Source organism: Doryrhamphus excisus, linkage group LG18 (genome assembly GCF_037039965.1).
Source record: "Doryrhamphus excisus strain RoL-2023G ecotype Guam linkage group LG18, RoL_Dexc_Guam_v1.1, whole genome shotgun sequence".
NCBI lineage: Eukaryota > Metazoa > Chordata > Actinopteri > Syngnathiformes > Syngnathidae > Doryrhamphus > Doryrhamphus excisus.
The window spans coordinates 12,853,471-12,874,740 of NC_136374.1; the positions used below are offsets into that span (position 1 = coordinate 12,853,471).

General features: G+C 40.0%; 1 protein-coding gene across 2 annotated transcripts in view; it reads right to left on the reverse strand.

Moving 5' to 3' along the window:
* Nucleotides 1–976: 976 nt before the first annotated feature.
* LOC131105877 (metabotropic glutamate receptor 4-like) overlaps nt 977–21,270 on the reverse strand; it is a 171,738-nt gene continuing 151,444 nt past the window's right edge. The window contains exons 8-12 of one of the 2 annotated variants that reach the window (XM_058054320.2): nt 20,000–20,136; nt 16,863–17,798; nt 15,691–15,717; nt 5,212–5,458; nt 977–2,502 (exon numbers count right to left, since the gene is read on the reverse strand). In XM_058054320.2, coding sequence (XP_057910303.1) covers nt 2,453–2,502; nt 5,212–5,458; nt 15,691–15,717; nt 16,863–17,798; nt 20,000–20,136 — 1,397 coding nt within the window. In that variant the 3' untranslated portion in view covers nt 977–2,452. The remainder of the gene's footprint in view (nt 2,503–5,211; nt 5,459–15,690; nt 15,718–16,862; nt 17,799–19,999; nt 20,137–21,270) is intronic. The other variant, XM_058054323.2, reaches the window with a different exon arrangement.

Below are 21,270 nucleotides of genomic sequence, written 5' to 3' on the forward strand. Positions count from 1 at the left end.
AACTCTGTGTGAATACATAAAGATATAGTTTGATGGCATTATTGAGTGCTAATGCAAATATTTGTCTGGTCCCCAACCTCAAGATAATTCATGATAGGACATCCTAGCCTGTTAAACAGCAATGTTAGAATATTCTCTATGAATAACAAACTCTAGGATACTACTGACAGATGGTGGGTCTATATTCATTTTGTGAAAAAAACACAAATTGCAAAACAAATAAAAAGCATTTGATCGCTTTAATCGCGTTAAACAATTGCCTCCTAATATTAATTAAAATATAATATATTATAATATATTATATAATATATATAATATAAAAAATAAAAATAAAAATAAATTAAATTAAATTAATATAAATATTTATTTTAACCCCCCCAAAACAAATAAATAAATAAATAAATAAATAAATAAATAAATAAATAAATAAATAAATAAATAAATAAATAAATAAATAAAAATCTCAGATTCTACCAGAGCAGCACAGTTCTGGTCTGCGCTGTAACAGTAGGCAGCATCCGCATAATACATCCTGTAACCAGTTAAGTCAGGCCTTCAAAATAAAAGAAGCACACCAGCAAAATAACACAGTTGTGCAGCCAGGTCCGTACACCTATCCCGACCCCTCCCACCCTGGTGCTAATGTGTTTTAATGCGGCCTGGTGCAAATCCTCATTACGGTCGCGGAGGTATGCTGGAGCCTATCCCAGCTGACTTTGAACGAGAGGTAGGGGTACACCCTGGACTGGTGGAGCTGTTAAAATTCATTCATTTTCTATCGCTTATCCTCATTAGGGTCGCGGAGGTATGCTGGAGCCTATCCCAGCTGACTTTGGATGAGAAGTGGCGTACACCTTGGACTGGTTGAACTATTAAAATAAATAATAAAAATAATTTCCAAAGACATTGAAGGTTACACTTCCAGGTAAGTTTTTGTGTCTTATTATCCACATAGAAAAACATTGACGGGGGAAAAAAAACAACAGTTGAGAGTTTGGAAACATTTTAATAGAAATAAAATTTGGTATCAAAAAAATAAACATGCCGTACACACTTCATTCTTTTTTTTTTCATTCTTTTTTTTTTTTACAAATACATAAATCTGATAAGCCAGGCACTGTTAACGTTATGTACATTTTCTTTTGTAGTAGAATATGTCGGGACAGAAAGCAGACATCACTAATTGATTTCATCACATTTAATTTAGCCAGCACATTGGATTCTCCAACACAAAAGTCAGCAGCATTGAACTCACAACACAAAATGACCCCCACAACGGCTTCCCACCCCCATAAGACATCTGATGGCTTTTATACTGCATGAAGCCAGCTATTCATCTTCTCAACAAGCAGCGAGTGATTGCTGGAGATACTGTTGCATTTTTTTAAATATATATCTGAAAAAGCCTTATAACTTCCTTACCCTTATCACGAGAGGAGTGCTGGGGGAGGAAGTGGAGCCTATAGTAATGAATTTTAGTATCTTTTCAATTAGGGATATATGGATATCACCTTCAGGGTGTATAGCGAGATGCTCTCAAGGGCATACTTCATCTTAATTCTCCCTCTTAATGGATCTGTACAGCGAGGTTTCACCCCAATGTGTCCAAGGAAATAGCTGCTGGCAATGATGGGAGACTCAAACACTGATCCCTTGGCCAATAGAGTAATTGAGTAGAATGAAACACGGGCACACACACAGATGGGGCAGATGGCAGTGGTGACCTCTTTGGGGGTAGCTGGTAACACATAACCATGGCCTCACTTAAGCACACTGACTACACCGTCACCATTTTGGAGAACGTACAAGACGCCCAAACAATGCTGCAACAGAGTTTAAATGCATTCCAAATATATAGATTTTTTTTTTATTTGTTCCGTGTTTTTTTTTTTTTTTGTCAACAACAACAACACACGATGTTAAAACTATCATGCACAAAATTCACCATCCGACAGTTAGTCCAGATCCAGATCAGTGGGAGTCTACTATAGATTTGTCGCTGCATGACACTGAATCCGGCATGTTTCGGAATACCCCCCCCCCAACCCCCACCCCGTCCATGTCTTTTTGGTGTTGATTTATCACCTGTTAGTGATGCAAAACTGGCAGACAACATTGACAACAACCTGAACATATTTTAGATTGGAACTCATTGTCAGTCATTGCTGCTCAAGAAGACAAATGTAAAAAAAAAAAAAATAAAATAAAACAAATTAAAATAAGAAAAAGTCTCCAGTCCTGTCATGCAGTATTTTTTCTTCTTTTTGAGTCATTTGGAACAGAAGATGATACATTATAACCTTTTTTGGTCCCTATGAGTGCCTCCCTGTTGCCGCTCCTCACCATGTTTGGAAAACATTCCCTTCATCCCCCATCCATTTTTCCAACACTCCTGCTGTGGGTCAGGTGGGAATCCTGAATTAAAACTCATTACTGGATCTGAAGGCGTCCTTTAGATGGCGTGGTTGCTGTAGCTGATGTACGTCTGCTTTGTTGAGAAACCTGAAAAAGAGCAATTTGAGGAGAAATTGGGAATTATCATACGGTGTTCCCATTATAATAATGCCAACACTCCATGATGTATGTCTTCTAGTCCTGAACCACTGCACACAAAAGGGAATACATTTGTCAAAACATGCTCTACTGTGTGGCCTGTACTATTACTTTTCTGACAAATACTCCACATGGTGATGCTGTTATTAAAACCCATAAATCAGATTGACTTGAAATTTCTTACACTCCATAAAATACCCACTGTAACTTGTTCGCTACAAAATTTGGTACACAACTTTAGGGGATAGACAAGCATGTGTGTAATATTTGAGCAAGACTGGTTGGAAAAGTGGGCTGCACGGTGGATGAGTGGTTAACGCTCAGGCCTCACAGCTCTGAGGCCCGAATTCAATTCCATCTCTGTGTGGAGTTTGCATGTTCTCCCTGTGCATGCTAGGTTAATTGGCGACTCCAAATTGTCCATAGGTATGAATGTGAGTGTGAATGGTTGTTTGTCTATATGTGCCCTGTCATTGGCTGGCCACCAGTCCAGGGTGTACCCCGCCTCTCACCTGAAGTCAGCTGGGATAGGCTCCAGCACCCCTGCTACTCTTGTGAGGATAAGCGGTTGTAAATGAATGAATGAATGAATGTTTGGAAAATGTGGCCGCCATCAATGAAAACATCTTTACAGTGACATGGGCGGGGCATAACATAATAATATGCAAATCCTTTCGTCAATAAATACATAACACAATACAAATATGAAAAATGCATAGCATGTTAACTCGTTAGCCTATCCAATTTACTTTTTAAAACCTACTAAAACTTCTAAACCTAAGAAGGTGTTTCAAACTGTGTGGGAAAGAAGTCAAAAATGTACCACTTCCACACAGAATGGGAGAACTCATTTTCAGACATGCGATGGATGACTCCATGCAGTGTTCAGTCTTCTAAACAAGGCTGTCCTCTGGTTTAAGATCATAGATAATCTAGTACATTAATTGACACTGTACATTACTATTGTGCGTTCAAGGTCCGCCAAACAAAGTGTGACCCTCAAAACGCTTGATGAAACGATGAGTGAAGCATAAAGGCATAAACAGTAGTACATGTGTGTTTTGTGTGACCTGTATTATCACATGTCTAGCGCCCAACCTGTATGTGAATGAGATGTGTTTTCTGCTAAGGAAAACTGCTTATTTTAGGAGAAAAACATTTTCTCATTTGGTAATTTTTTGACAAAAAAATATGCAAAATTGCAGGCTTTGAATGCTGAATCGCCAATGTGTAGTGATCCAGTCTTATCTAGACCGGGGTGTGTGTGGGTGGTTCCCTGAAGCCCACCGCCACCATCTCTTTTCCCTTTCCAAATCCCGCTTGTCTCCCCAGACTACGGTGTTAGCTGATTCGCTGAGATGGAGCAGATAAATCCTGACACATTTGCCACCATATCCAACCACTTGGTGAAATGCATCTCCTCCATCCCACAGCCCCCGACAAGAATTTTTCAATTCCATCAAGCTAAATATCCACACACGGCCATGACAGTGACGAATGGCGCTTATTCAAATAGCCATGCACCGTACAGCCCCCGGCAACAAAAATCCTATTGGGATAAATTGCTGCTGGCGATCAGTCATGCGTCCGTACCTTCTTGCCATTTATTGTAACAAAAGGCCCTAACAGCCATCAACTGGGATGAAAGTAAGGAGAGGAAGAAATGGAGAAGTGCGCTTTGGCTTGTAACCATTGATGATATTTGATGTCCTTGTGTCGTTTTTTAGTGTTTTTAATCAGACAATCATTGACTGAAGTTACAGAAGTTCATCCTGAGTATTGCCTGTACTTCCACTCTGAACATATTTTGGACATATCATTGTTGCATCGATTTATCTTGTGTTTGTGTGATTACCTGTTGGCCGGTTATGGGAAAACAATAACAGCTTTAGGAACATATTTTTAACAATTTTAATTCCAGCACAGACAATAAATAGCTTACTCTCTGATTTTAAACAATATTATATACACACACACACACACACACACATATATATATATATATATATAATATTGTTTAGGTACAACATTGTATATACATACAATAAATAGCTATAATATAATATAACAATATTATATATAATTTAATAAATGTATCTAATATATATAATTTTAAACAATATTATATATATATATTGTTTGAAATCAGAGAGTAAGCTTTTTATTGTATATATATATATATATATATATATATATATACACACACACACCGTATTTTCTGGACTATAAGTCGCACTGGAGTATAAGTCGCATTTTTTGAGGGTAATTTATTTTCCAAACTACTTGACCAAAACAGACATGACATCATCTTAGAAGGCAAGTTCTAACAATAAAAGAATAGAGAACAGGCTGAATTGGTGTAAGATATGCTAACACAATAGTTATTCAGCTACACAAAAAATAAACATGAATGGAAAAGTTGTCAAGTGTTTATGTAACAATAGAGTATAAGTCCAACCTATGACAAAAAGTGTGACTTATAGTCCGTAAAATACGGTATATGTTTTTGTAAAGGTCCCATATTCAAGTATTTTTCACCAATTTTAAGTAAGTGTACTTCAGTATGATTTACAGTATGATTTACAGACAAGCCAAAGGGACAAAATTAAAAGAAAAGGTATCCAGTGGGTTTTCAGTCATTACCATTCAAGCTCTTACTTTGTGTCTCCAGGCTTTCGCACAGCTCGGTCTTGGCCTCTCCGTTGGGTCTGAGTCCGGCCTTGGGGTTGAACTTGTTAGACATGGTTGCGGCTGTAACCACAGCCTTGAGGCTGCGTGTACGCTTGGGCACATTTTGCTCAGGGTGGAAGAGCACCACGTAGACCTTGGGCATATAGAGCAGGCCGAGGGACACGGAGGCGCTCAGGCTCACCGAGATGGTCAGTGTGGTCGTTTGGATGTACATCTGCGAGGGGAAGAAACACAACAACATACACAAACACACATTAACCCTTTAGCTCTTTTGGCGTGTATTGTGTTAATGTTTCTGCACTGTGCATGTGACAGCTGCTGTGTATGATTGTCATTAGTGCAGCCAATGACCCGTTAGTTGGCCAAGCTGTTGTTGAAATACTTTCTACTGCAATGAATGGCAGTCATATCAGTCCCTGCTAGGCTGTTTGATGACATTCATTATGAGATGGATTGTATTTTCACTGATTTTTTTATAAAACTGACACTATTTGCTCATGTTATATAGGACTATTTACCTAATATGTCTGGCGGGCCACATTTCAGCAACGTACGCTGGTCTCACTATCCTCACTATCACTTGTTTCTATCTTCCTTCCCTGTATGTCTTATAATTATTATTTATTATAAATTATTTGTACAAATTACTGTATTTGATTTGATGTCATATTTGATGTCATCTATTTGTTCTCCACATTATTATTTATTATTATACAGGAGCCAGGACACAACATTTTGTTGGCAATTTCACTGCTGTGTTATTGTGCAATGACAATAAAGAAAGTCTATCTATCTATCTATCTATCTATCTATCTATCTATCTATCTATCTATCTATCTATCTATCTATCTATCTATCTATCTATCTATCTGTCTATCTATCTATCTGTCTATCTATCTATCTATCTGTTCTCATGTGTCATTTCATTGGCTTCTCTCTTCTTTCATGTATTGTTGTTGTATTTAGAGTTGCAGCGATTAGCATTGGATGCAAGTGTTCCAATGTACAAGAGCTGTCCGTGGTCCTGCTCAGGAATGTGTGCTAATTGTGGTTAGCCTCTCTGAACGAGCATGTGTCTGTGCAGGAGCTGAGAGAGTGATAGCCATTAACCATTAATGCCACTCCCCCCTTTTCAGGTCGAAAAAAATGTCTTTCATTTTAACATAGATGTTTGTTTTGTACAATCTGTTGACAAAAAAGACCTTTTGGTAACATATATGCAAGCCGATGAAGGTGGTGTTATGATTTTTGGTTGAAAAAAAAAAGTCTCATTTGGAGCCAAGGAGGGATGGCTCTTTAAGGACTACTGCAATTTTTTTTTTTTAATGTTGTAGTATAAACAAAAGGGATTGTGATAAACCACAGCCGGTCTGCGGTCCACGAGTTAGAACAGCATTACTACCCCTACTACTAATTTTCCATATTTTCTTTTATTGTCTCAATGTTGGTCCTTACTTTGTACCTTCACAATAAGAGCATAGTTCATTCATTCATTCATTGATTCATTTTCTACCGCTTTTGGATGAAACTTGTAACTTGTAACTGTATATAAAAATATGTTGCGAATCCTTCTTTTTACAAACGAGTGGATGCACACACAGGGCAGCATTCATTCATTCATTTTCTACCGCTAATCCTCAAAAGGGTCGTGGGGGGGGGGGGGGGTGCTGGAGCCTATCCCCGTTGTCTTCAGGCGAGAGGCGGGGTACACCCTGGACTGGTCGCCAGCCAATCACAGGGCACATATACCATTCACACTCACATTCATACCTATGGGCAATTTGGAGTCGCCAATTAACCTAGCATGTTTTTGGAATGTGGGAGGAAAACGGAGTACCCAGGGAGAACATGCAAACTCCACACACTGTGCGCTAACCACTCGACCACCGTGCAGCCCAAGAGTATAGTTTAAAACCAAAAATGCATAGTTGCTGACAACCACAATACACTGTAATGTACTAAGCAAATGTATTGAATAATTAAGTAAGTGAAGATAATACAGAATAATAATAATAATACAAAACATGAAAACGGTCTTCTTTGTTTTGAAAGTATATGTTAGCATCCAGTATGCTTTGAAAACGGGTGAAATGAAAGCAGCCTGTGTGCATATACAGTCTTTATACCACAAAGTGTAAATATTTTATCACATTTCGCCTTTAAAGTAGCAGCTCTTCCTCCTCCCTCCTAGTGAGTGAACCTTCCCACTCCTCTTCATCAAAGCAATGTAACATTTAACCCCTGCAGATGTGACCTCTGCTATATGTCTCGTTTGTTTTGTTGCGGTTAGCGAGTCTCCGCCGTGTTTTTTTTTTTTTGCAGCAGAACGGCCGTGCATGTGTCATCTCAGTCAGCCAGGCCTGGTAGCACAAGTGACTGGTGGCACCGTGGAGGAGGAAAAGTGGATGGTGGAGAAACAGCTGCAGTGCTCCCCTGACAGCTGTGCAGAGGGATAGCTAGTGGACCTTGTTGCTCTTGCATCACTGGTGCCTTAGGGACAGACTCGCTGTTGAACTCAAGCTGTTACTGTGATAAACACAAATGATTATTTGTCGCTAGCCAGCTTCAAAGAAAGCGTTCTATTCACAAAGTTGATACAGTGGAACCTCCAAATTTGTATCCCGTAAATGCTGCTATAGCAACTCTATTCACTTGAGCACACAGTCTCCGATAGCTGCCGTCGACGTGGACTGCAGAAGCAAATAACCGCCAGGGTTTCTAATTAGCAACGGGTCAAGGAACATTGGGAGTAACAGCTGATGTTTTCATTAACTCCACTCTAAGACGGCAGTAGTTACATACATTAGCATCTACCTCTGCATGCGCTTTAAAATGTTGGTTGCACTACTAAGCCATTGATGTGTCGCACTTGCTGTATTGTTGTTTACAATAAATCAATGACTTGGCTTCTTACTGGTTTTACAACACTGATTTTCTTGCTGCTGCATTGGGGAGTATATTTGCTCATGAATGATTGTTTGGTAACATTTTTTTCTCACTTTCTCATGCACTCCACATGCATCAGATTACAATTGAATGCATCACATAATCAGTTCACAGTTCCACATGTCCAAAAGGAGTAGGAAGAAGCAAAGCTTATTAAATCCTACCCTTCCATCTGGTACTTTTACAATCACTAACTATTAAATTTGTTCACTTCCTGCTTTCCTAATTTAAGTTTTTAATTTTTTTTCATTTTATTTATGTCACGTACCAAAGTACGAGGTGATATGACCATCCAATGACATAATGGGTACCATAGCAAGTGATATATATAGCACATCATGACTGGTTCAAGACTCTTCATCCTTGTATTTAGCAAACATCAACTGCTTGTATTGTTTCTTGAATTGGCTCATCGTTGTGCATTGTTTGAGGTCCTTACTCAATCCATTCCATAGTTTGATTCCACATACTGAAATGCTATGGCTTTTTAACGTAGTCCTAGCATAGAAGTGTTTCAAATTTAGTTCTAGTTAGTTAAAAGGTTTTTAAAGGTTTTTTAAAGAGTGCTTCACAGGCATAATAGGTGAATTCTTCTCACCTGCATTGTTAATGAAAACCACACAGAAAAGGGAAAGACGCATGTTCTTGTCTTACATAAGGATTGTGGATGATTGGCAAAATTCAGTTCGGTAAATAAGTAAATAAACACTTTGGCGATAATTAGCGCACTTACCATATTTCATTAAGTATATTTGATTTATGAAAACAGTGATCTTGTGTCTTGACTCTGCTGGGAATCTTCACTCGTCAGACACGACTATTGACTTTGAGTTATTGATTTGAATGATGAGGCAAGGTGACTTGGGCCCAAAAGGTCAAGTCACTACATATTACCTTCCATTGTATTATCCATTCTCAAATTGTCAGCAAGAATCCTATTGATTAGGAATATGAACATGAACATTGCATGTTTTTTCATTTGGACACGCCTCTGCCTATACTCTACAACGTTCTTGACTCCATTGCAAGGTTCCTACATTGTTGCCTCAAGACTTCCTGGAAAACAACATAAATAATGTACATGTTCATTTGCATATAGAGCCATGGTGTGAAATGTAATTGCAGAAGGTTACTTGAGGCACATGTTGCTTATTAGTAATCACTCAGGATCAACTCCTGTTCAGAATTTAATTGCGCTTATTGTTTATGTGAGTTATAGTGGAAGCTGCTTTGACTTTTTTCTTTGTATTTTTTTTCCATACAGCCTTTGATGAGTTAAAAAATATACAATATACTACATACGTATATACAGTATATAAAACTGAGTCGATAAATGGTATTTACCATCACAATAATAATAACTAAATACAATTAGCACATACTAGCAATGACTGAAAGGATAGAGGAAGAGGAAAATGGAGGGTTCATTCCTGCTGGTGTAAAAAAAAAATAAAAAAAAAAAAGAGAAGAAATTCCCCCAGTGGCGAAGCACAACAAAGTAAAAGTGTCTGTGATCAATGATAATATGCAGTTAATCTGAGAGATGAGAATTGTAAACAGATACTCCTTTTACCAGGGACTCTAGAGAGCGTCTCCTTTCAGATGCAAAAATGATCAAATTATTTTAAACTGGAGGATTTACGCATCCTACTGTCTTGTTTCATTTCGTTGCTATGGAAACATGCTTCAGGGAGTGTGCGGTGGGCTCGTTGCATGAAGGTCTCTATAACTGCGCTCTAATTAAGCTAATAAACAAATAGAAGCTTCTGGTGATTCAATAATAGGGTTTCATTAGAACAACGTCATTTATAAAGATCACAGTCCTTTAGCCTTGATTGCTTTAACAGACTGCTCACCCATGACTGGAGGACCCGGGAGGGTGGGGGCGGGATTAGTGGCCAAGAACTCTAAGGGCTTCCTGTGCCACGAGTCTAATGAACGCAACAACCAACCTTTCTGAAACTCAAGATGTCGCTCTGCTCTTTTTGCGCTCCAGCATCAATCTTCATTAGGCCTTATTGGGCCTGTGGGACATTACTGTGAATAATGCTGCTTTTAGTTCTACTGGAAATAGTAACAGAGAGGGCTGGGGGGAGGGGGAGCTGGGGGGGCTGATAACAGGTACAGATGGAGCAGGACCTTTGGGACATCTGGAATGGGATGTCATAGTGTGGGGTATGCATCATATACATTGGCACAGGAATTTGTACTTATGAAGAAATGTGGAGCTTTTTGCCACACACAAATCATATAAGAGTGTGTGCGGGACCATGGTTATGGATTTATGATGGCGTGATCAACTTACGGCATGTGGGCAATATGTGGGCTCCCATGTAAAGGTGTGCATCCCTTTGTGTGGATTTGACCTGGAAAACTAATCTAACTAATGTGTAAGTCCATAACACTATATACTGTACGCACATTTATGACACTATCAAATTAATACCATAATCTAATAAACTGTAATTTTTAATAGGTTGTTGTTTAAAACATTTACATTATATAAAAATGAGCAAAATAGGTCCCCTTAAAACAGTGTCACTGATGCTATGTTAATTGGCGACTCCGAATTGTCCATAGGTATGAATGTGAGTGTGAATGGTCGTTTGTCTATATGTGCCCTGTGATTGGCTGGCAACTAGTCCAGGGTGTACCCTACCTCTTGAGCATAAGCGGTAGAAAATGAATGAATGAATAAACTTTCGTTGGTCCAATTAAGACCAATTAACAGCCATGTCGATGTATGAGTTACCAAAGTAAATAATTACCAGAATTCGCTAAAAAAAACAAAAAACATTTCCATCAACAAATGTGACCGTATGCAACTTGCCGATGTTTCATCAACTCCGCAAGATGGCAGTAGCTGTCGTTGAAGTATCACCACGATTACCATCCAACAGCTTTATCTCCCTCTGCATGCGCTTTAAAATACTGCTTTTCCACAGACTATCTGCACAACAAAAGCTAATTTCTGGCTAAATAAGAGATGGCTGAGACCATGTGGACACATTTGTATGTAGTCACCGTCAGCATCTCTTTTTATTTGTTGATAACTTGACTTGCCTTCATGAAGAAATACACCACACCATCAGTCCATTCAAGGAAGATGTGTGGGCTGATTGGATTTCAGCTGAGCCCTTTATGCTTTGGAGCTGCTATCCCAACCAAGCGCCTCTTTTGTCCCATCCTCCCACCACCTCCTCCTCCTCCTCGGGCCACGGAGACAACTGCTGATTTAGATTGTCTCTTCCTAGGTAAGCAGGTGTCAAGTCTCTTCTAGAATCTCATGTAAAACACCTCAGATGACGTGCCACAGCTTGGCCAGATGTCCCGCTTTGAATTATGGAGAAAGCCTCCCGTGGTTAGACGTATTCTGGCAACACGTGATAAAGTCCACGATTGCTGGATAAGATAAATCAAGACGCAGGAAGTGGAGCGTTTAATTGCTCTGTGAGATGTGTCAGTGCGGGCTGCTTTGTGGGGCCTGTCATGGGCCGTGCGGCATCATGATTATGAGGTGCGTTTGTATGGATGCTGTATTTCTATGAAATAAGAATCCTGTTTATGGAACAACTGAAGGAATCGGCCGTATGTCACGTTAATGTGGCTACTTCATTGGAAAGCAATACATCGTCAACAACAGGTCAGTGGGTTTTTTTCCCCCCCTGAACACTTCTTGTTATTTTGTGCCGAAACTAAATAAATATATAGCCAATTAAACGGATTCCAAAACAAATAAATTGTCCATATAATAATGCAACTGTAAAATATAATGGTAACTATGTTAATCTATGTTTTTTTTTAAGTTTTAAAAGATCTGTTTCAATGTCCTGCAGCATAATTGAATACAACTAATAATAAGGTATATAAGCTATACAGTTTTGTTTACCTTTCCTTTAATTTTACCTGAAACTCTTCTATCACACATTACACCTGACGCCTTTTCTCCACTCCTGTCCTGCCTGCACACACTTCTTCTTCTCCTTCTTTTTCTGCATGACCGATAATGTAAGGATCTTGTTGTGTATTGAAGCGGAATAATAATAAATAATATTTTTGCAGTTTGAAAACACAATTCTTTTGAGTTACTGTAAACTAGCTGATGAATTGTCTGTGGAAATTCTTTTGAAGCAAGAGTTTGAAGGATGTCATTGTTACTTGAAAAAAAACCCAATACATTTTCATGATGTTCAAGAAAGTGTAGGGTTGTTATAGTAATAGTAGTCGAAATATACAGTAACACCAGTTGGCTCGTGGCGATTTTTACCATATTGGGCTCTATTTTTGTAGACCAGGCGCAGGCCTGGTGTACTTGCCCTGCACTGCACCAACGAGGTGTGGCCAGCTATGTAGCGCAGCGGCGGCACATCCACACCTTTGTCCCTCCCACTAGTACGAGTGGCAAAGCTATAGGAGAGAAAACGTGAGACTGTTTAACACAACCGAGTGTAATCTTAACCAATCACGTGTCACCACTCGGACCACCTTGCGGGACACATGTCATCTATTTCCTTTGTCATGATTAGGAGTACAAAATTAAGAGACAATTACATTAAAATTAAACACAGCAGCAGGTTAATCCAAGCATCATGCTTGTGAGCCACCTGCATTCCTGCTGTGTCATCGCCAAATAGGAGAAACTTTGATGGAAGATCCTCTCCCTTTAACTCCTCCTCATCATCCTTATTTTAATGTACTCCATCTTTTCAGATCATGTTAAAAACAAAGATTAAAACAGAGAAATTTGGGCAATGTAAATCCTTAAGACACCGACTGACTTACATTAATTCAAAAAGGGTCTCTCTCATTTTTTCTTATCTTTGAATGAGCTTCATGACATGACAGGAGCCATGACTGTTTGTGGTTGGCTAAGAGATGTGAACTCATTAGTCGGCATCATGCTTTCAGCTGCCGTCAGGTTGAATTCCCATTATTCCCAGTATTTGATCTGACATCAGATGTGATGGGACAATTAAAACAAAAATGTACATGCTGGTTCAGACGGTTACATCAAATAGTGGTTGCTGTGATTGTTTATTGCCTTGAAATGTGCCTGACACTCTGAAAAACCTGCCTTTGAAGTTTTGGTGACTTGTGTGCACTGTGTGCCTGCCAGCCGATTTACCACTGTGCAAGGTGCGCTTCGCCTGCATCGAGAATAGACAAATTCGGAGCCGGCGATCTTTCAGGGCACCTTTGGCATGCTGTTTTGCCATAAAATTTTCATTGTGCCAAGTTGAAAATGTGGACACCTCCCCCTGGTGTGCCGCCACATCCATCTCGGCGCAGCCCAATCTACCAGACTACCAAATTGGTGCGCCATGCTCCACCACCCTGCGTCACCTCACGCTAAACCACAAAAATAGAGCCCATTAAGCAAGCGCAGGTGGGTGTCTGAACAAGCTAGAATGCAGATTCACAGAGGCTTAACAACACGGAGCATAAGAAAACAAGACATTGTGCTGCCGGTCACATACTGCATTATTAATGTAATTTATTCGTCTGCAGTCATATGCAGATTTTTTGCAATGTGGTACACTATTGAAATTATTTTGGGGATGCTGGGAAGCGAAACACGCTGCTCACAGTGGGTCTTTTCCACAACGCTAACTATCACAGCCAGTTTTCCAGGCCCTGCATTATGATGCATAGGTTTGTTTAATCTCAAAAGGGGGAGGAGGTAAGGATTAATTTATTGCATCTGTCAGACCCATGCTGGCACTGCTGATAGAGTCCATGCCAGTGTGAGGCTTTTCCCTCCCCGCTCTCCTCTGGTGTTGACGCACAAAGCCACTCTTGTTGCTCGGCCAGAAAGACCCCTTTCAACTGGATCAACACACTTGTACTGTGCCATTGTTGTAAACCTTTGGCTTTGGACCCAGACAGTCCCTTATGAATAGAAGCGCCATGTCAGTGTCGCTTTTGGATCCCACTTGACCTGGATCACATCCAGCGTCCACACTCATGTACAGTACGTAGTCCGCCAGGTCACAAACACTGATTTGACATGAGAATTAGAGTGTGCACTTGTGTTTGCGTAAACATCCTCTCTGTCTGACGTATGTGTGTGGCCTGCATGCTCCCTGCAGAGTTACAGTATTAGCCGGTTAACTTATCATACAGTGGAACTTCCAGAGTTCAACATGATGTGTAATGTGACACAAGTTCTTGAATTTCATGATTTTTCACATTACAAATAATGTCTCGTAAATTCATTTGTTTATTCATTAAACCCTTTTTTAAATGTACAGACAATCCCTTAAGTAATATTTAAGTGTCATTACAAGTGAAAAACATCATATCATCCACTGTAAGATAAAAGTAAATACAACTAAAATAAAGTAAAACTACCCCCCACCACAAAAAACAAACCAAAACAAAAAACTAGCGCATGGACCTAATCCCTGTGATGCCCTCAATGATGTTGGATTCAAGTTTTGTTTTGGTTGAACTACAAATTGTACCACTTTTGAGCTGTCCAACTCTGGAAGTTCCATTGTACTACTGCACAGTGGTAGGAAAACATTTTGCTCCCTTCCTAATATCTTATTTATATGTTTTTCACGTTTGTCACACTTAAATGTTCCAGATTATAAAACAAATTTGTTTTGTAAAGGAAACATTTTATTATTGAGGGAGAAAGAAACTGTACAAACATGGCCCTGTGCGATTTAATCCTAAACCTATTAACTGGTTAGGCCACCCAACTGCAATCAAACGTTTGCGATAACTTGCAATGAGCCTCTTCCAGCGCTGTGGAGCTTTTTGTTCCATTTATCACAGCAAGACTTCCAGGTCCTGAAGCAGCAAAACAGCCACCATATTTTACTCTTGATATGATAATATTTTTCTGACATGCAGTGTTACTTTTACACCAGCTGTAATGGGACACACACCTTCTAAAAAGTTCTACTTTTGTCTCGTCAGACCAAAGAGTATTTTCCCCAAAGTCTTTTTTGCTGAGTGACGTCTTTCTGATGAAGTCATGAAGCCAAGTGAGGCCTGCAGTTCTTTGGATGTTGTTGTGGGGTCTTTTGTGACCTCTTGAGTGAGTTGCTCTTGGGGTAATTTTGGTTGGCCGGCCAGTCTTGGGAAGGTTCACCATTTACCCATGTTTTTGCCATTTGTGGTAATGGCTCTCACTGTGGTTTGCTAGAGTCCCAATGATTTAGAAATTGCTTTATAACCTTTTCCGCACTGATAGATCTAAATTAATCTCAGATAACTTATGTTTTAACAGGAGACTTTTTTCACACAAGGCCATGTAGGTTTGGATATGTTTTTTCTTTTAATAATAAAAAAAATAATTTCAAAATTGCATTTTGTGCTCAGTTGTGTTGTCATTGACTAATTTAAATTTGTTGGATGATCAGAAACATCAATGTGTGACAAACATGGAAAAAAATAAGAAGTCAGGAAAGGGTCAAACACATCTTTCACACCACTGTATTTCTATATGTTAGTCAGTTGTTAGTACAAAAGAAGGTTTTGACGCTTTACCATGGGAATCTTGAAGTGGCTCTCACCCTAAAGGACAGAGCGGAATTGAAAGAGTGAAAGAAGCAAGTTAGAACTAGGGATGGCTCCCAAGAAGACATTATGTTTCTTAATTAAACAAGATTAAAATCAGTAGAGCTTGAAGCTCCCAACTCAATTTATTGACACTGCAATGCACAAGCCAGCTGTAATAAAACAATGTAACACCGGCCTACTGATATTTGTGGAGAAATATGACCATGTAACACCAACAAGCTGAGGTGGTGCGCTAACTTCACCAGTCTGGGGAACCTCACTCCATTCACTTTCTCCCACCCCATATATATTCAGTATTGCACTATTATTATGTTCCAAATGGCACATTTTGCTCTCTTGCAGTTTGATTTTGGATTCTATTGGAGCAACCTAGTTGTGCTTGATTGCAGTAGTGAAATCTATTATGGCACCACTGTTTTCAGTATACAGTCTGAAATTGTATACTCTGTATACAGTATACAGTATAGCTGTATAGCTCGCTATATCGCGGTTTGAATATCGCTACCTCACTATAATACCGTAAAGTAGTTAATAAATAATTGCTGTTTTGTGATTGACTATGGCCTATTATTCAAAAATATCGACAGACCAGTTGTATGGAATATCCTGGTCACAAGGTAGCGAGCTGACGGACATGCAATGGCTATGAGACAGACGTATGCCATGGCTTAAATTGAGTAAAAACAAAAAAGGTTACCATATTTGGAAAGTCATGAACAGGTTTTCTATGCTCTCCAAAAAATATTCAGTGTGTTAATATTGAATATTGATTATCACAGTCAGATCTGGAACCAATTAACCGTGATAAACAAGGGATTACTGTATAATTACTATACTTCAATATTATGAATTAAGAACCTCAAGATCTTTTTGTCATTCAGTAGGGGCATCACAAGATCTCGTATGACAAGATCTTGTGGGCACTAGGGAGGAAGAGTGTAATGTAGTAAACATGAAATTAGTACGTAGATTGCAATCTTTTTTTTCGTTGTACTTTTCTTATAAGTAATGCAATCTTAAAACTAATCACCTCATGTCCCGTGACACCCCTGTTATTCAGTGATGATGAAAAATGATGTTCAAAGAAACGACCAAACATTTCGATTTAAGAAAGAGAATGAGACACTGGCCCTTCCTACCTTTTCTGTTGACTGCGAGGTGCCAAAGAAGATGGGGATGAAGGCGAGCCAGATAATGCAAGTGGTATACATGGTAAAACCAATGGGTTTGGCCTCATTGAAGGTCTCTGGTACCCCTCTGGTTTTGATGGCGTAGACCGTACAGGTGACCATTAGCAGCATACTGTAGCCCAGCAGGCAGATGAGGGAGAGGTCAGAGATGTCACACTTGAGCACGCCGCGAGCCAGAGACGGATTAGAGGTCCTCTGATCCTCGTAATCAATGATGGCCTTAGAGGGATCCACGCCGAACCAGATGCACACACCCAGCAGCTGCACCGATGCCAGGGTGAATGTGATGATGAGCTGCGATGCCGGGGAGATGAACCTGGGAGCACTCAGAGACATGGTGCCCTGATCAAAGATGCGGTAAATGCGGTTGGTTTTGGTGAGCAGGGCGGCATAGCTGATGCTCATGCCCAAACCTAGAAAGATCCTTCTTAGGGAGCAGATTCCCACATCAGGAGTGGAAATCATCAGGAAGGTGGTGGCATAGCAGAGGAAGATACCGGTCAGCAACACGTAGCTGAGCTCTCGTCCAGATGCTTTCACGATGGGGGTGTCGTTGTAGCGAATGAAGGTGACCACCACAAAGAGAGTGGCCATGATGCCGACCACAGCGATGAGCACGGGGATCACCGCCCACGGAGAGCTCCACTCCAACTTAACGATGGGGATAGGAACGCAGCCCGTGTGGTTCTCGTTGGGCCGCAGGTCAAAGCGGCACATCTTGCACGTGAAAGTGTCCGCCTGGTACTGATAGCCGTCGCATCGCTCGCAGTGCCAACAGCAAGGGATGCCCTTCACAATCTTTTTGCGCTCACCGGCACGGCAAGGCGGGCTGCAGATGGATGAAGGGATCTGGCGGACGGTGCCAGGCCACTGCATTGAACGAACCTTGAGGGTGGAGGCAAAGAAAAGACACATAAACAACAAAGAGACAGATTATAAAAGATGTGTATCAGGTTTGTTGTCTTTAGCCGTTGGAAGGAAGAAAACTACTCTAAAAGCTTTACCCTGAGCTAAGGTATCAGTGCTAGTTGGTTTGACATATTTTTTTCACAGAGCCACATGGGGGGTTCAATGGAATGTTACACTTTGATTCAGCAGAATATTTTTCTCTGAGGTCAAATTACAGTGTCTGAAAAGGCAACACAAAGCAATAGTGCAAACTATATTTTGCCCCGCGGGGAATCTCACGTTCTATTTTTGGTCACAAAATCAATACTTGAACTTCTGGATCATGTAAAATTCTGTTTTTGTGTACTGTTGAGAGAAACAAAGTTTATTATTGAGAATAAAGCTTGTTTTTAATGAGAAACAAATTACAGATGAAGAGTGGTTAGCACGCAGGCCTCACAGCTAGGAGACCCGGGTTCAATTCCACCCGTGGAGTACTTTTCTCCGGGTACTCTGGTTTCCTCCCACATTCCAAAAACATGCTAGGTTAATTGGCGACTCCAAATGAAGGTATGAATGTGAGTGTGAATGGTTGTTTGTCTATATGTGCCCTGTGATTGGCTGGCCACCAGTCCAAGGTGTACCCTGCCTCTGGCCCGAAGACAGCTGGGATAGGCTCCAGCACCCCCACGACCATCGTGAGGATAAGCGGTAGATGACTCTAAATTGTCTATGAATGTGAAAGGTATAATTATTATGATTATTATTGATTGGATTGAATGTTAAGACTGCTGTTTTTTTATTTTTTAAATTTTATAAAGATAGCTAGAAAGATGGATGTACATTGTCATTGCACAACGTATACAACTAAAGAGTTTGGTTGCTCCTCTTCATTTGTAGCAACATTAAGACTGCTAAAACCTAGATGATCAAAATATAGGTATAAAAGTATACTTATATATATATACTTATACTTATATATAAGTATAAAAATTTTCAGTGGATATAAATTAGAATATCCATCCTACCAATCAAAAAGGTGTTCATTCAGCAAAGTTTTTTTGGGTCCGTAGAATCCAACCAAATGAAATTGTATTGTAGATATTGAATTGTTGTATTTGAAAAATATATTGTTTTTGAATCATATCGTAACCTGTGTATTTAAATTTGAATTGATCGAAAAAAATAAACCCCAGCAATGTTTCTATGTGAACAGGGCCTTACATATTGCATGACAAAACAAATTAGCTCATTATTGAAAGTTTTAAAACAAGGTTGCCAGGTTGTTACACCAGCTTAATTCTATATGTATATATAAACATAAGAAATGTATACTGTATATATACAATGGAGGGAATGGGGCTGCTAACTGAAACAATTACCTACCATGTTTATTTGTTTATCTAAGTGTTTTAGCCTTTTTTTTAGGTGGATAAAGTCGTAAATGAGATCTGAGATCTAGTTTTCTCTCCAGAGTCGTGGCCCTAATACCTGTACTTGTTGCTACTTTTGTGTTTGTCTTTTACCATCCCTCCTTAAGATGGATTCAGTTGGACATTCCAAACAGGTCTGCTTTCTTTAATGATTTCACTTTTATTCAATTGTCGCCGCTCGCTGAAAACTGGCACATTCACCACTAAAAGGGTGTTTAATTAAAAAGACAAAGCAGCACGCTAATTAAATTAAAGTTGGCTTCTGTGTTAAGAAGTAGTGCGCTTCACCGCCACTCGCCTCACTTGAATTCAGCAGCAGGTTCTTAAAAAAAAAAAAAAAAAGCACTGCAGACAAAAGCTGCTTCATGTGTTCAACTTTAATCTCTTTTGTCAGCCCAGGGCCTCTTCTTCATATTGTCAAAACGTAATTTGTTTGCTTGCTTTTATGTAATTTACTGCTATAAAGCTATCACTTCATTCCGGTCTGAACCCACAGTATTGTTTTTGGGAGTCAATGATGCCACCGGGAGAGATGCTATTAAATATGTCCGTCCATAAGCTGTCTTGGCTTTCTTTTCATCACACTCTGTCCAGTTAATCATTGAAAGAGCCCTCTGGATATTTACACTCGGAAGGTGACACCAATCAGATGAATCTTATGAGGACTTCCCGTAGAAGACACTGAAACTTTTCACCATCCACATAAACAAGACACTTATTTTGGTTGGGATTGTGCTGCTATGGAAATGAAAGTGCAACGCTCACGTTTAGATGAAGTTGATCCGTCCAGTGACCGATGATTTTGTATTCAGCTGTTTGGTTGTGGATCTGGTACTGGTAGATCTCATAGCGACCGGGGGCGTCGCCATTTTCATTGAAGAGCACTGGGTTACCTGCGATACCTAAATGAGAAAAACATATTCATTTATTGGAAGAAATGGTAGCAGTTGGGCGGCACGGCGGTCTAGTGGTTAGCGCGCAGACCTCACAGCTAGGAGACTAGGGTTCAATTCCACCCTCGGCCCTCTCTGTGTGGAGTTTGCATGTTCTCCCCGTGCATGCGTGGGTTTTCTCCGGGTACTCCGGTTTCCTCCCACATTCTAAAAACATGCTAGGTTAATTAGCGACTCCAAATTGTCCATAGGTATGAATGTGAGTGTGAATGGTTGTTTGTCTATATGTGCCCTGTGATTGGCTGGCGACCAGTCCAGGGTGTACCCCGCCTCTCGCCCGAAGACTGCTGGGATAGGCTCCAGCACCCCCCGTAAACCTCGTGAGGAAAAAGCGATATAAAATGAATGAATGGTAGCAGTTTGTTGTAGAATCTTGATACATTTAGTCCCCTTGGATCCACAAGACTCTGGATCAGGATGAAACTTTTATCACGGCTCTTGCTAAATATTACCTTTCTTATTAATTCACTCCACTTCATAAAATGGACGTGTTAATCTCCTGGTGAAGATGGCTATTCATCAAAAATATGCATAAACTTACATTCTTTGGGAAGTCTCGGATACCACACATCCGACTCCCACAGGCTTTTTTTTTTGGTGCTTATCCACATCTGTTTACACTGATTACAGAAGCGATTGGACACCATCATCTCAGGCTTGCAGGGGGATTAAATGCAGCAATGGATGTTATCTCGACAACATAGCTCATGCAGCCGTGAAAGGGAAGCGACAGGAAATAGCGACAGGTGCGGCTGAGGCTGAGACAGCTGTACAAGACAAGCGTTTTATAACGTGGACTGGAATATTGCAGTCCCCTTCGAAACTGCTCGGAGATGACGAGACAACGCCACAGAGCTGATACGCCAAAGAAAAAAAATGAGGCGATATCATGTCTTTTTCTGTCGAGGTATAGGATCTTGTTCTTTGATCAGCTTTTTGAGAATTAGAAGGGTTTTGGGCTGAGAAAAGTAAACTCAACTGTCCTAAACATGCTGCGTTGTTTGCTCTTTTATAAAGTTGGACTACGGCGAACTATGGCACTGCTGCTAAAGTAAATAAATGATGTCTGTATATAGAGTACAT